This window comes from Argiope bruennichi, chromosome 11, assembly GCF_947563725.1.
Source record: "Argiope bruennichi chromosome 11, qqArgBrue1.1, whole genome shotgun sequence".
Classification (NCBI taxonomy): domain Eukaryota; kingdom Metazoa; phylum Arthropoda; class Arachnida; order Araneae; family Araneidae; genus Argiope; species Argiope bruennichi.
Genome location: NC_079161.1, coordinates 86,452,282 through 86,468,836, shown reverse-complemented (window position 1 = coordinate 86,468,836; position 16,555 = coordinate 86,452,282). Strand labels below are relative to the sequence as shown.

The 16,555-nt window shown below is 31.4% G+C and overlaps 1 protein-coding gene across 1 annotated transcript; it reads right to left on the bottom strand.

Moving 5' to 3' along the window:
* Positions 1–8,486: 8,486 nt before the first annotated feature.
* LOC129956718 (uncharacterized) lies at positions 8,487–13,760 on the bottom strand. Its single transcript, XM_056068653.1, has 4 exons — positions 13,370–13,760; positions 10,091–12,991; positions 8,898–9,412; positions 8,487–8,492 (listed from the first exon to the last, which is right to left on the bottom strand). Exons 1-4 carry the CDS (start codon positions 13,758–13,760, stop codon positions 8,487–8,489), a joined length of 3,813 nt encoding a protein of 1,270 aa, XP_055924628.1.
* Positions 13,761–16,555: the final 2,795 nt, after the last annotated feature.

Sequence of the window (16,555 nt, the reverse complement as noted above, 5' to 3'; positions counted from 1 at the left end):
ATTTAAAACACCATTTGACAGCTGATAGTTTAGGGTTGGTAAAAATGGAGCGATATACGATAGAACAGCGTGTTAACGTAAGATTTGAATTAAATGAAAAACGCTGTTTTTTTCTTTAAATTGTTATATTTATATTGAATAGTTAAGTACACAGGGTAAGGTTATGTATGGAATAAACATAGGGAAAATGCCTCCACGCTTTGATGGTACATAGTACTCTTTTGTCGAAATTTTCCATTATCATTTTGTATAAATTGGACTGGATTTCTTTGATATAGCGTTGAATTTCCTCCTTCAAGGGCTTGCTGACAGATACCTTTAACTTCCAATAACCCCATAAAAATTAATCCAGTGGTGTTAAATCACACGATCTAGGAGGCCAGTTCTCAAATTTACGGACTGTGGCTGCCATACTTTCATTATTCTCGAAATATTTTCAACAATGAAAACAAGCTATTCTATCGTGTAGCACTCCACTTTTATTAACCCTAAACTCTCAGCTGTCAAACAATTTTTTTTAACAGGATTACTAACACCTTATTGCACAAATGGTGTTAAGTTCAAATTTTGCATTAATTTTGAGACACACTTTGCAAGAACATTTATTATAGATTATGCTAGTATTTTTCAGAAAGATAACTCTCAATGGATCATGTAACAATCACTCTCTTTCGTTAATTCGATTGGAATACCTAAGAAAATGAAAGAATCTCATTTATCTAAGAAATACAATAGTTGAATAATTACACGTTGCAGATAAATTTTTATTTCGTAATTTCTTCTTTGTATTGATGGAATTTGTGAAAGAGGTATCAAAGAAAATTTCTGAAGTATTTCTCGAATAAATTCTGAAAAGAAAAATGCATTTTCCATATTTGTAATTGTTTTTAGAAAAGTCACAGAATCTGATTTCTTTTAGACTTTTGGAAATAATCCGAATTCAGAAGCAGAAAACACAAACTTTCTTTTACTGAAATATAAAATAGACTCTTGTGCATATAGACACACGCTTGAAAAATCGGCATCTTCAACCTTTTCGAACAAAGATTATCGTAAATTTTAAAATAACATTAAAACATAAAAGGAAAAAAAAATCACAAAAAGTGATGGATGATACTGTAACCGTAATAAATCACATTCTTCGTTCTACATTTTTTTTCATCATTCTCAGTTTTTCCAAACTACAACCGTACCCGAAAAATCAAGATTCGTCGTGATTAATGGTGGGATAGGGTCGGAACTGTGCATTTTAAAACTGAAATCAGAGAACGATGCTAAATGATTTGCGAGACAAATCTGCTTTTGTTTCAAATTAATGATCGAAAAATCTCAGGGCATTGCTCAGTGAATAAAAAAAATCAAAGCGCAAATAATTCAAATTATCACTTTCGTCTGTTTCTTTTGGAAGGAATGTTTATTAATACGGAATTTAAGATCAAGAATTGTACAGATTCAATTGATTTGTGACTTTTGTATTAAATATTCAATCATTTAAAAGAATAAAATATTAATAGAATGTATTAATCAGTTCTGTCGTATTTAAAATAATAAAATCAATTATTGCTTGTCGCATATTATCGAGAATGCATAATTATGAGAAATCTGGATCCGATTTTTTAAAGACATACAACCAAATATTTGCTTGATATTGCTTAAACCCTTTCCTCACTTAAACCCTTTCCCAATCGGTCTTCCAAAATTTATACTGGCTTGCAAGTTTCGGTTTTAAACTGGAGATGCATTTTGTAAAGCTTAGACATGCTTGGTGATAATTTGCTTTACATACTGCCTCCCTAGTTTGGAACAGAATTTAGCTCACCAATATGAGATTATCATTATGTAAAGCTAGGCTATCCTTGATGATTACTTGTTTTGTATTCTGTATCATTCATTTGGAGAAAAGATCGGTTCATTAGTATAAAATTGGCATTATGTTAAAGGATATCCTCATTGAAGACCGTTTTACATCCTGCTATGGAATACAGAAACTGGCTCATCAGTATAAAATTTGCACTGTCGTTTGGGCCGGATTAGGAATGAAAGGGTTAAGGGAAAATATCTTTCTTCCTCGTCCTTCAGAGAGTGCATTGGTCAATTATATTCGTTCAAGTAGATTACCAGCTCCTAGCAACTTAATTACCGGATTTTGCAATCATACGTTCAGAGAAAATACTTACTGCGCTCATTTTGTGCAAAATCTAATAAATAAAACTAAAATATATCGCGGATTAAATATGCCTATAAGTAAGATTCGATTTTTTTGTTTTCCATTCCCCAATTCTCCGTTTCCTTATATTAACCCTTTTTAGAGGCATGGGAAGTATGCTTGCCACCAAATTTATCAATCTTTGTATGAAATTATGTAGGTTGGTATAAGTTCCGACAAATTTTTTTAGAAAGACAGAAACTTGGATGCTTCAGTTCTTTATTTCACACAAAATGATGTGTCTTGATTTGTTACTTAATTATTAATTAACCAAATTAATTAATCAAATTAAATTTATCTAATAAGCTAAATGAATCCCTTTTCTTATTCTAATTTCAAGCTTAAAAATATTTTAACATAATATGACTAGAAAAAATGGCCCTTTAAAGGGTTAAAAGAGTTAAACCTGCCAGTCTATTGCATATTAGTTTCTACTTTCTCATATAAGAAGTATGCAAAAACATTCGACTTCGAAATTTTGATGAGAATCGGATCTAATTACTACTCTGAATTCGAAAAACACATTTTTAAAAAAATTAAGCCTCTCTCTCTATGTCTGTCGATCGGTTTGTGAACACAATAAATTAAAAACGCAATAAGATAGCAGGAGAAAATTTGGTATATGGACACAACAGCAGATTTATGGATCTCTAAAAATATTTAAATATAAAACGCAGAAGCGACTGCCGTATAATCCTGTGCATTGGAACTCAAACATGCAAAAGATGGATGGAATTTGATCAAAGGATTGGCCATGCATTTGAACACGACGGCTCAAAACAGCTGAATAAAATTTGGCTCGCTCTTTTTGTGACCAAAATTGCATTTCTCTTATAAAACTTTGAGCCAATTAAACGAATAGAAAAGTCCCAAAGTCGTGCTTGATTTTTTAAAACTATGTGGTGAAAGCTTATAAGCCAGTTAACAACTACGCTGTACGAGCAATTGCTTTTGTAGCGTGGTCATGTTACTGGACTGCGAACCACAAGGTCCCAGGTTCTATCCTCACTCATTACAATTCGCAACATTGGTGACTCGGACGTGATTTTTCACCACAAATATATTACGAAACAGAAAGCAATATATATTAAAATCACAATATTGTAAGCCCTGTCGGCCTAGAGTGAAATCACTCTTGCCGAATTGCCGTGGCACTAGAGGGTTTGCTACCAATCTATTAACTTTACCCTTTGATGCGTTCAGGATAAAAGGAAGGTGCTACATTATATAAATATAAGGGAAAAAATAAGCCGAGGGAATTCTCTTACATCTCTGCATCATATATGTTTGTTATTGTATTTCCTGTAGAAGTGATATTGTATCCAAGATTACATAGGATAATTTTCTACACTCAGTGCTTTCTATTAAATATTTTCAGTAATTATATTTACAAAATAAACCATTATAAAATTATTTTTTTTTTAAATACAGTACATAAGTATATAAAAGATAATTATAAATTTGTTTTAAGTGAAAAATAATGGCAAACGCAAAAGTTTCCAAAAACAAACAATACGACAAATATAAACATTTGAAATTATAATTTATTCTTAATATTAAATGCTAAACCCGGCAGTAAATGTCATAATTGAAGCAAATGAGCGAAGAAGCCGTAGACGTGAAAAGTAAATTTGTGATACTTGCGGGTCGACAATGCTGTCACCCATGATTGACAAATTATCTGAGTTCAATGTAAGAAAGTTTGCAATAAACTGGAGAAGTTCATGGGCGTAGGAAGTGTTTAGTTTAGTTAAGTTATATTAATGTCCCGTTTTAAAGCAACACTAGAGCGATTTTGGGACGAACATTGTAATTTTGAACTGCGGTCAGATGACGAGGACGACACCTGAGTTGGTACCCCCCTCTCCACACTACGCCATACCAGTGGATGGACATTTAGCCAGGATATTTAACATGTACCAGACCCGCTTACACGACAGTTCGTCGGTGCAATCTGGTCTCGAACCTGAAACATTACCACCAGGCCACCGCGACTCTAAGGCTTAGGAAGCGAGTGAGTGCTATGGTAAAATCTTCGAAAATTCCCAAATACAACCATTGTAACGATTTTACAAATTTATTTTTCATATGAAAATGCATTATCAACAGATTCCCCATCAATTGTTTCTTACCAACATCATCATTAAATTTCTCTTGCAAAATAAAATTTTGGCAGAACTCCAAGTCTTAATTTACATTTTACATAGCTGTCATAGCATAATAACTATACAAAATTCTGATAGCTTTATTTAAAAAAAAATACTTTGTGATAACATAGCTCATAAAAGTCATTTGTCATGACTAAATTACTAAATTAATTCTATTTTTATAATCGGCAAACAATTGACTAGGCAGCTTGTCTATCTCAAATTTTCATTTCTAAATTTCATTTGCTTTTGATGAAATAAGCTAAATTGACTGCGAAGATAATTAATTGATAAGCGAGATTGATTTGTATTAAAACAGAACAGTAAACGATGAGTTTATTATAATTTAAATAAACATCCTTGTAATTTTTTTATGACTACTGTTATTTTCCGAAGAAAACGGCTCCTTTATGCAACTTTTCCACGTTTCATACAAAGATATTTTGCAATTGATATGCATAGAATTTGTCAGTTATTCTGATTAAATAAATGAATATTTCATCGCGTTTGTAAGCCTTTCATGAATATAATAATTTTCTAAAGGATATATTTGTTGGATCTTATTTTAATTAATCCATTTATACCGAGGATAGTGAAATGTACATTTCAGAAGCAATTCTTCCGTAGTTAGATTTAAAAGCGAAAATAATTTTCAAAGTAACTATGCGGACCGGCATGTGTCTCGTTTAGTATGCATTTTTGGAAGAAATAAATTAATTAATTAATCATTCGAAATACGCGTCGACATCCAACCGGTAACTTAACACGCTACATTATTCAAGCATTAGATGCAGTAAATTAATGTAGCTTTCAATAAAATGATACTATTCTCTCGAATAATTGATTTAATCTTAATTGATTATAGATAGCTGATTCCGATTAGGTGCAACAATTAAATAGAAGTCGTGATAAATTATTCGGATACATGTCCTTAAATGATAGTATTAATTGATTTTAAGTAATTAATTGTTTTACGGTTATAGATAATGTGTTTTTAACACGAAACGCAAATATTTGTTAGTCATTGATTTGGAAGCAAAAAAGCATATTTGTTTCCAAAGATATTTAGGGAAACTTGGATTGTTGTTTTTTTGGAAATTTGTTGTATAATCAATAGTTGGAATTAGTTGTATAATGAAAGAGAATCAGTTTAGTCGTGTTTTCCATCAATGTAGCCGACATTCAGCAGCTATGAGTTTTGTCATCGTCTCATGCATGGATAAAAATGTGCAATGGAATCATCCTTTTGTAGCCACTTCTTCGATGTACTGCTTCGGAACTTAAGAATAGTTGATCATAAGGTATTTTATTCACCCGAAAATAAAGGCAAATGAGTAAGAGATTGGGAATGAGGGAAACAAATGCATCAATAAGCAGCGTCTTTACCAATTTACCTCAGTATTATGATTCAACGGTGCATTCTTGGAAGAATCCAACGATTTTTGGATAGAATTGATAACAGATTTCATTTCAGTTTGAGATATAAAAATATACAGCAATAGAGTAATAAACACATGACTTTTGGATACAGAAACAGATTATCTAATCTCGTTAATTTGATGTACCTAAGGATCCTTGTAATGCTTTACATATTTTTGGATGTTGGGTAATTGTGGCATCGAATAAATATTTCTTAAAAATGGCTTGATATTCGTTTAAAATGTAAAAATACAAAAGTTCAACTTTAAAATATAATAAATTTATAACCAATTAAAACAAAAAAAATGAATTAAAAATTCACGTTTAAGTTATTTAAAAATTAAATAAAATTTAGTTAATCAAATGCTTAAACAAATACAATATTAGCACAGCAAATCCGTGACCATGTGGAATCAAGCAACATTTCTGTTAACTAACATGGCGATTTCAATTGAATTGAGAATAATTTAGATAATTATGGATTCAGCCTAGTTATTTTGATTCACCTAATTTTTATTCACCTAAGAATCTCTGGATTACTTCAGATATTTTTGTATCCAGACTAATTTTGGATAGTTGGATATTCGCTTAAAATCTAAAAATACAATAACTGACTTTCAAATATAAATTTAAAACAATTAAAATAAAATAGTTGAATGAATAAAAAGAATCTTAATAATATTAAGTTAATTAAAACATTACCACAGCAAATCCTGGATCTCATGGTACCGACCCATCTCTTCTGTCACCTAACATGTCGATTTTAATTCCATTGAGAATAATTTAGATAATTATGGATTCAGCCTAGTTATTTTGATTCACCTAATTTTTATTCACCTAAGAATCTCTGGATTACTTTAGATATTTTTGTATCCAGAATCATTTTGGATAGCTGGATATTCGCTTAAAATCTAAAAATACAATAACTGACTTTCAAATATAAATTTAAAACAATTAAAATAAAATAGCTGAATGAATAAAAAGAATCTTAATAATATTAAGTTAATTAAAACATTACCACAGCAAATCCTTGATCTCATGGTACCGACCCATCTCTTCTGTCACCTAACATGTCGATTTTAATTCCATTGAGAATAATTTAGATAATTATGGATTCAGCCTAGTTATTTTGATTCACCTAATTTTTATTCACCTAAGACTCTCTGGATTACTTTAGATATTTTTGTATCCAGAATCATTTTGGATAGCTGGATATTCGCTTAAAATCTAAAAATACAATAACTGACTTTCAAATATAAATTTAAAACAATTAAAATAAAATAGCTGAATGAATAAAAAGAATCTTAATAATATTAAGTTAATTAAAACATTACCACAGCAAATCCTTGATCTCATGGTACCGACCCATCTCTTCTGTCACCTAACATGTCGATTTTAATTCCATTGAGAATAATTTAGATAATTATGGATTCAGCCTAGTTATTTTGATTCACCTAATTTTTATTCACCTAAGAATCTCTGGATTACTTTAGATATTTTTGTATCCAGAATCATTTTGGATAGCTGGATATTCGCTTAAAATCTAAAAATACAATAACTGACTTTCAAATATAAATTTAAAACAATTAAAATAAAATAGCTGAATGAATAAAAAGAATCTTAATAATATTAAGTTAATTAAAACATTACCACAGCAAATCCTTGATCTCATGGTACCGACCCATCTCTTCTGTCACCTAACATGTCGATTTTAATTCCATTGAGAATAATTTAGATAATTATGGATTCAGCCTAGTTATTTTGATTCACCTAATTTTATTCACCTAAGACTCTCTGGATTACTTTAGATATTTTTGTATCCAGAATCATTTTGGATAGCTGGATATTCGCTTAAAATCTAAAAATACAATAACTGACTTTCAAATATAAATTTAAAGCAATTAAAATAAAATAGTTGAATGAATAAAAAGAATCTTAATAATATTAAGTTAATTAAAACATTACCACAGCAAATCCTTGATCTCATGGTACCGACCCATCTCTTCTGTCACCTAACATGTCGATTTTAATTCCATTGAGAATAATTTAGATAATTATGGATTCAGCCTAGTTATTTTGATTCACCTAATTTTATTCACCTAAGAATCTCTGGATTACTTTAGATATTTTTGTATCCAGAATCATTTTGGATAGCTGGATATTCGCTTAAAATCTAAAAATACAATAACTGACTTTCAAATATAAATTTAAAGCAATTAAAATAAAATAGTTGAATGAATAAAAAGAATCTTAATAATATTAAGTTAATTAAAACATTTGTTGTGGAGGTCTATGATGGCTCCACAATTGAGATTGAGAACTAAATAATGCGGTGTAACTAATTTAAATCAACTAAGGAAATGCGGTGTAGCTATAAGGATGAAAACGATGCTTCTATAAAATGCGGTTTATTTCTATGAGAAGGGGCATGGAGTCACCCCACTACCAACGGTAAGCATCGCGTTCCGAGTTCTTCGCAGTTCTGGCGGGTCATGACCCCGCGCAGTTACAAAAAAGGAGCAACCCTAGAATGGGCGCTTGCCAACTTGGCGCGTTGGTAGCAAAGTACTGAACATGCCGCCCCCGTTGAAATATACATTTCAATAATTACATCAATTACATTTTTTGTAAAAACAAGAGAGACAATTAATGCAGTAAATATATGAAAATAACAAAATGACATTAATAATTCTTAAGAAATACAAATAGTTGCACTAGCACTGAAAAAGAAAATACAAATAAAGATAAATAACAATGAATATTGCAGTTTTCAGATATAATATTCACTACAAATATTAAAGAGAATCTTACAGATTTCAAGGTACACATTTAGAAATTAATTATGTAAGAAGAAATTAGACTTCCAATGGCAAAAGTTCAATTTTAGAAATGGATCGTTTATATATACCAGAATGAGTTTTAACATTTACTACTCTTACTACATTGTCTTTGCCATAGAATACATTTACAATTCTACCTAAAATCCATTTACAACATGGAAGATTTTCTTCTTTGAGCAAAACCATGTCACCAATTTTTAAATTTTGGTTCTTAATTATCCATTTATGTCTTTGTTGCAAAGTACTTAAATAATTATTTTGCCATCTTTTCCAAATGACTTGTACCATTTTTGAGGTTCTTTGCCATAAATTCAATCTATTATTTTCCGTGTTTGTTAAATTTGGTTCAACAATGGATGTGATTGGCCTACCAATGAGAAAATGTCCAGGTGTCAGAATTTCCAGATCGTCCATGTCACTAGACAAAGGAGTAATAGGACGGGAATTCAAAATTCCTTCGATCTGATGCAGAAGAGTAAAAAATTCCTCATATGTTAACTTTGAAACTCCAACAACACGCTTGAGATGGTATTTGAAGGATTTGACACCTGCCTCCCATAAGCCACCAAAGTTAGGTGCTCTGGGTGGAAGAAATTTCCATTGAATGCCCTCTTCAGATAAAAATTTTGATAAATATTCATCATGTTTAGTTACCATAAGAGCTAATCTCTTTAATTCAGAATTACCAGTAACAAAATTCTTACCATTATCACTAAAAATGAATTGCGATTTACCTCGTCTTGAAAAGAACCTTTTGAGGCATGCAATGAATGCTTCAGAAGTTAGATCAGAAACAATATCTAAGTGAATACATTCAGTAACCATACAGATAAATATACAAACATAAATTTTATGATATAAACCTTTTCTTTGACCTTTATACTTTATGAAAAACGGTCCACAGAAGTCGATACCTGTACAGTTAAAAGGAGAATTTACATTCACACGTTCTTTTGTCAAATTGCCCATAATTTGTTCATTAGTCAAAGGTTTTGCTTTGAAACAGGTAATACAACTGTGGACAATTTTTCTACAAACATTCCTTCCATTTAAGGGCCAGAATTCTCTACGAACACAATACAATAAATTTTGTGGTCCAATATGCAAATTTTTCAAATGAAAATACATAACAATAATTTTTGTTAAATTACTTTTGTCAGGTAAGATAACTGGATGTCTCTGGTCAAAATTTACACTGCTGTGTTGAATACGACCTCCTACTCTCAAAATTCCATCTTCATCAAGAAAAGGATTTAGATTTTTAATCTTACCTGTGGGTTGTTTTCCATGAAGAAGTAAATTTATATCACTCTGAAATGCAATTTCTTGCACAGATTTTACCAAGAATGATTTACCCCTTTGTAATTCTACTGTAGAAAGAGGTCCATACAACCTATTCTTAGGATTTCTTAAATTGATACAAAACCTAAAAAGAAAACTTACAATACGAATTAATTTAGAATATTTGTTAGTAATACATAAAAGTAAATCTAAAAATGTAGCATCCACACTTAAAGTTAGAGTCTTAGTAGTCTCTCCTTTCAGTTCATGAAAATATTTGTCATCAGTAGGAATGTTACTTTCATCACTAAGTTCAACAGTAACTTGTTGAAGAAACTGTGGACCATTCCACCACAAATGATTGTTCATAAGGTGATGAGGAGTCATACCACGGGAAATAATATCAGCAGGATTTTCACAAGTTTTTACATGGTGCCAGGAAAATTCTTTCGTCAGCTCTTGGATGCGGGAAATTCTATTTGACACAAACACCTTAAGCAGATGCAATGAAGTATTAATCCAGGCCAGCACTATAGTCGAATCTGAGTAGAGGCAAATTTTATCTATTTTCAGGTTAAGAGATGACACAGTTTTAGAAGCGAGCTTAGCAAGAAGCTCAGCAGCACATAGCTCAAGACGGGGTATTGTCATCACCTTAATTGGAGCAACTTTAGATTTGCTGCATAGTAGAGAAACCTTCACATGATTCAATATAGTAACACAACGAAGATAGATGACTGCACCATAAGCATCTTTCGATGCGTCAGCAAAACCATGTAGTTCAACTTCCTTGATGGAGTCAGTTAGAATGCAACGAGGAATTTGCATCTTTGTAATATCCCCTAAACAATATCTGAATATTTCCCATTCGTGCTTTTCCTGATGTGGTAACACTTGATCCCATTCAATTTTGTGTAGCCACAATCTCTGGAGGAAGATCTTTGCCTTTACTGTCACTGGTCCTAGAAAACCAAGTGGGTCAAAAAGTTTAGCTATATCAGTCAAAACAGTTCGCTTTGTGGGAATGCTAGTTGATGGAGTGACATTGAAACCAAAGCAGTCTTCTTTTGGGTTCCATTTTAAGTCAAGAGTTTTAATTGTATTTTTATCAGAATCACCAAACTGATAACATTGATCTTCAGATGGAACAGATTTTAAAAGCATTTCATTGTTTGCACACCATTTGTGCAAATCCATGCCACCAGCTTTTGGAAGAGAAATCAATTCTTGCTGTAATTTTATTGCAGTAGAAACGTCATCTGCACCAGAGAGAACATCATCAACATAAAAATCTTTTAAGGTTACAGCAGATGCTAAAGGAAATTTGTGTTGCTCATCTATTGCTAATTGGTTTAGCACTCTCGTAGCTAAGTAGGGAGCAGATTTGGTGCCGTATGTAACTGTAAGAAGCTTATAAAATGAAGGTTCCTCAGAACTCCTAGTTTTCCAAAGAATGCATTGAAAATTACACTGCTCAGGATTAACGCAAATCTGTCTGTACATTTTCTTGACATCAGCAGTAAATGCAACCTTGTGCTTTCGGAATCTCAATAAGATTGAAAACAAGTCATCTTGAACAACACCTCCTTTTAGCAAACAGTTATTCAGAGATACACCTGAAGTAGATGCAGCAGAGGCATCGAAAACTACGCGTAACTTTGTTGTACTACTATCAGCCTTGTAAACGCCGTGATGAGGCATGACATATTTTACATTCTCAATACTGTCTAATTTTTGCATATGACCCAATTGCTCATATTCTTTCATGAAATTACAATAAAGATTGGAAAAATTCGGATCATTATTTAATCGCTTCCAGAGACTATCTAATCTTTGTTTTGCAGTTTGAATGGAATTGCCTAATTGCATATTCTTCTTAAGAGGAAGGTTAACAATATATTTACCTTGCTCATCCCTACGATAAGTTTGCATGAAATTTTCTTCGCATTCTAATTCTTCTTTGTTTTTAGATGTAGGTGTATCTAAAATATTTTCAACTTCCCAAAATTTCTTTAACAAATTATCTAAGTTATCTATTTGAGAGATTAAACCACAATGATGTGATTCCTGTTTACCTTGAATTGTTCCACTTAATATATGTCCAAATACAGTTTCTTGCAAAATTAAGGAATTATTTATATCAAATCTATTTTCTTTTAAGATACTTAAGAATATTTCTGCCCCTATTAATATATCCACTTTTTTGGGGGAAAAGAATTCCGGATCTGCTAATTGGACGTAAGGCGGAATTTTTATTCCTTCTAAATCAATAAATGTGGATGGCATTAGATCTGTGATTTTCGGAATGACCAAGAAATCTAGTGTTGCAGTAAAAGAACCATCCGAGTTCAAAATAGTGGAGGTACTTTTTCTTTTCACATTAAGAGTAGTATCGGAAATCCCCGATATTGGAACATTTATTTTTTCTTTCTTTAAACCAAGTGCATTGGCGAAATCAGATGTCATCAAATTACACATGCTTCCAGAATCTAATAAAGCCCTACCCTTTCTGACAGTTCCGAAACTATCCAAAACATAAACAACAGCCGTAGCTAGAATCACTCTTTTCTTCTGCGTAACGAAACAGGAAGTCAGGGGGGAAGGGTTGCACAACGAATAGGGGTCAGCAACTGAGGGAGTCTGCCTTGAATTCATTGAGGATGAGTCATCGCTTACTGTGGACACCTGCATCCGGTGTAATAGAGTATGAGGCTTTGCTTTGCAAGTGAAACAAGTGTGTTTCGATTTACATTGAGCGATTTTGTGAGATCCGAAACAATTTAAACATAAATGCTTTTCTCGAACAGTTTCATATCGCTTTTGCGGGGAGAATTGCAAAAACTGATCGCATTTATGCAATGGATGATCAGCGTTTCTACACAGTATACAATACTTGGGATTATTCGATGGCTTAACAAATAGAGTTCGTGCTTTATTTTTCTGTTCACTAACATCCGAATATTTAGATTTGTATGGAATATTGTGCCCAATGGCATTTAAAACTTGATATCTTCTTTCTAAAAATTCTATGAAATCATCAAAATCAGGAACTTTCTTGTTTACTAAGGAAAGTTCAAACTGCTTTCGAGATTCGCGGTCTAATTTTTGCAAAATTATATTTATTAAAATAGCATCTGACAATTCATTACGTTCATATTTTAAAACATTTAATGCTCTTAAATTTTTAAGAATACAATCTATTAAACTGCGTAATTCCTTCGCGGATTCATGATCAATTTTTTCTTGATTAATTATATTTTTGATATGAGTGTCTACAATTACACGTTTATTTTCGAATCTTTCTACTAAAGCTTTCAGAAGGGAATCATATGTATCTTCAGACGTTTCTATCAATTTTGCATCGTTTCTCAAACATGAACGTAAATAGTAGCACTTTTGGTTTTCAGTTAAATTGGGATTATCATTTATTAAATTTAGGAATTGTTGCTTAAAGGAATTCCATTCTTCTATTTTACCGTTAAACAATGGAAGAGGTATTTCCGGTAATCTAATTGAAGTAACTTTATCTATGGACTCTTTAATAATAGCACCATTTGTAGAATTAGAAACAGAAGTAGATTTGAGATCATGTAAAATGGATTTGAGGCTTACCTCTATTTTCAAAATTTCATCCTCGAGTTCGGATAGATTGGATTCCACTTGATCAAAGTCATTGTCCGACACAGTCCTATAATATTCGTTTCTCAGTTCTTCAAATCTTGTACTTGTTCTCGAAAGAATATCCAGTTGGGTAATCACTGTCGATTCAGTTAAATGCTGTCTTTTTTCAATGAATGTTCGCAGTTTTGTCAACTGTGCTCTAATACTCCCCTTTCTTCTATTTAAGACAACTAAATCACTTGCCATAACTAATTTGAATGGATATCAAATCGAAATCCAGTGCGCTCAGGCTCCGACGGACCAAAAATGTTGTGGAGGTCTATGATGGCTCCACAATTGAGATTGAGAACTAAATAATGCGGTGTAACTAATTTAAATCAACTAAGGAAATGCGGTGTAGCTATAAGGATGAAAACGATGCTTCTATAAAATGCGGTTTATTTCTATGAGAAGGGGCATGGAGTCACCCCACTACCAACGGTAAGCATCGCGTTCCGAGTTCTTCGCAGTTCTGGCGGGTCATGACCCCGCGCAGTTACAAAAAAGGAGCAACCCTAGAATGGGCGCTTGCCAACTTGGCGCGTTGGTAGCAAAGTACTGAACAACATTACCACAGCAAATCCTTGATCTCATGGTACCGACCCATCTCTTCTGTCACCTAACATGTCGATTTTAATTCCATTGAGAATAATTTAGATAATTATGGATTCAGCCTAGTTATTTTGATTCACCTAATTTTATTCACCTAAGAATCTCTGGATTACTTTAGATATTTTTGTATCCAGAATCATTTTGGATAGCTGGATATTCGCTTAAAATCTAAAAATACAATAACTGACTTTCAAATATAAATTTAAAGCAATTAAAATAAAATAGTTGAATGAATAAAAAGAATCTTAATAATATTAAGTTAATTAAAACATTACCACAGCAAATCCTTGATCTCATGGTACCGACCCATCTCTTCTGTCACCTAACATGTCGATTTTAATTCCATTGAGAATAATTTAGATAATTATGGATTCAGCCTAGTTATTTTGATTCACCTAATTTTATTCACCTAAGAATCTCTGGATTACTTTAGATATTTTTGTATCCAGAATCATTTTGGATAGCTGGATATTCGCTTAAAATCTAAAAATACAATAACTGACTTTCAAATATAAATTTAAAGCAATTAAAATAAAATAGTTGAATGAATAAAAAGAATCTTAATAATATTAAGTTAATTAAAACATTACCACAGCAAATCCTTGATCTCATGGTACCGACCCATCTCTTCTGTCACCTAACATGTCGATTTTAATTCCATTGAGAATAATTTAGATAATTATGGATTCAGCCTAGTTATTTTGATTCACCTAATTTTATTCACCTAAGAATCTCTGGATTACTTTAGATATTTTTGTATCCAGAATCATTTTGGATAGCTGGATATTCGCTTAAAATCTAAAAATACAATAACTGACTTTCAAATATAAATTTAAAGCAATTAAAATAAAATAGTTGAATGAATAAAAAGAATCTTAATAATATTAAGTTAATTAAAACATTACCACAGCAAATCCTTGATCTCATGGTACCGACCCATCTCTTCTGTCACCTAACATGTCGATTTTAATTCCATTGAGAATAATTTAGATAATTATGGATTCAGCCTAGTTATTTTGATTCACCTAATTTTATTCACCTAAGAATCTCTGGATTACTTTAGATATTTTTGTATCCAGAATCATTTTGGATAGCTGGATATTCGCTTAAAATCTAAAAATACAATAACTGACTTTCAAATATAAATTTAAAGCAATTAAAATAAAATAGTTGAATGAATAAAAAGAATCTTAATAATATTAAGTTAATTAAAACATTACCACAGCAAATCCTTGATCTCATGGTACCGACCCATCTCTTCTGACACCTAACATGTCGATTTTAATTCCATTGAGAATAATTTAGATAATTATGGATTCAGCCTAGTTATTTTGATTCACCTAATTTTATTCACCTAAGAATCTCTGGATTACTTTAGATATTTTTGTATCCAGAATCATTTTGGATAGCTGGATATTCGCTTAAAATCTAAAAATACAATAACTGACTTTCAAATATAAATTTAAAGCAATTAAAATAAAATAGTTGAATGAATAAAAAGAATCTTAATAATATTAAGTTAATTAAAACATTACCACAGCAAATCCTTGATCTCATGGTACCGACCCATCTCTTCTGTCACCTAACATGTCGATTTTAATTCCATTGAGAATAATTTAGATAATTATGGATTCAGCCTAGTTATTTTGATTCACCTAATTTTATTCACCTAAGAATCTCTGGATTACTTTAGATATTTTTGTATCCAGAATCATTTTGGATAGCTGGATATTCGCTTAAAATCTAAAAATACAATAACTGAATTTCAAATATAAATTTAAAGCAATTAAAATAAAATAGTTGAATGAATAAAAAGAATCTTAATAATATTAAGTTAATTAAAACATTACCACAGCAAATCCTTGATCTCATGGTACCGACCCATCTCTTCTGTCACCTAACATGTCGATTTTAATTCCATTGAGAATAATTTAGATAATTATGGATTCAGCCTAGTTATTTTGATTCACCTAATTTTATTCACCTAAGAATCTCTGGATTACTTTAGATATTTTTGTATCCAGAATCATTTTGGATAGCTGGATATTCGCTTAAAATCTAAAAATACAATAACTGACTTTCAAATATAAATTTAAAGCAATTAAAATAAAATAGTTGAATGAATAAAAAGAATCTTAATAATATTAAGTTAATTAAAACATTACCACAGCAAATCCTTGATCTCATGGTACCGACCCATCTCTTCTGTCACCTAACATGTCGATTTTAATTCCATTGAGAATAATTTAGATAATTATGGATTCAGCCTAGTTATTTTGATTCACCTAATTTTATTCACCTAAGACTCTCTGGATTACTTTAGATATTTTTGTATCCAGAATCATTTTGGATAGCTGGATATTCGCTTAAAATCTAAAAATACAATAACT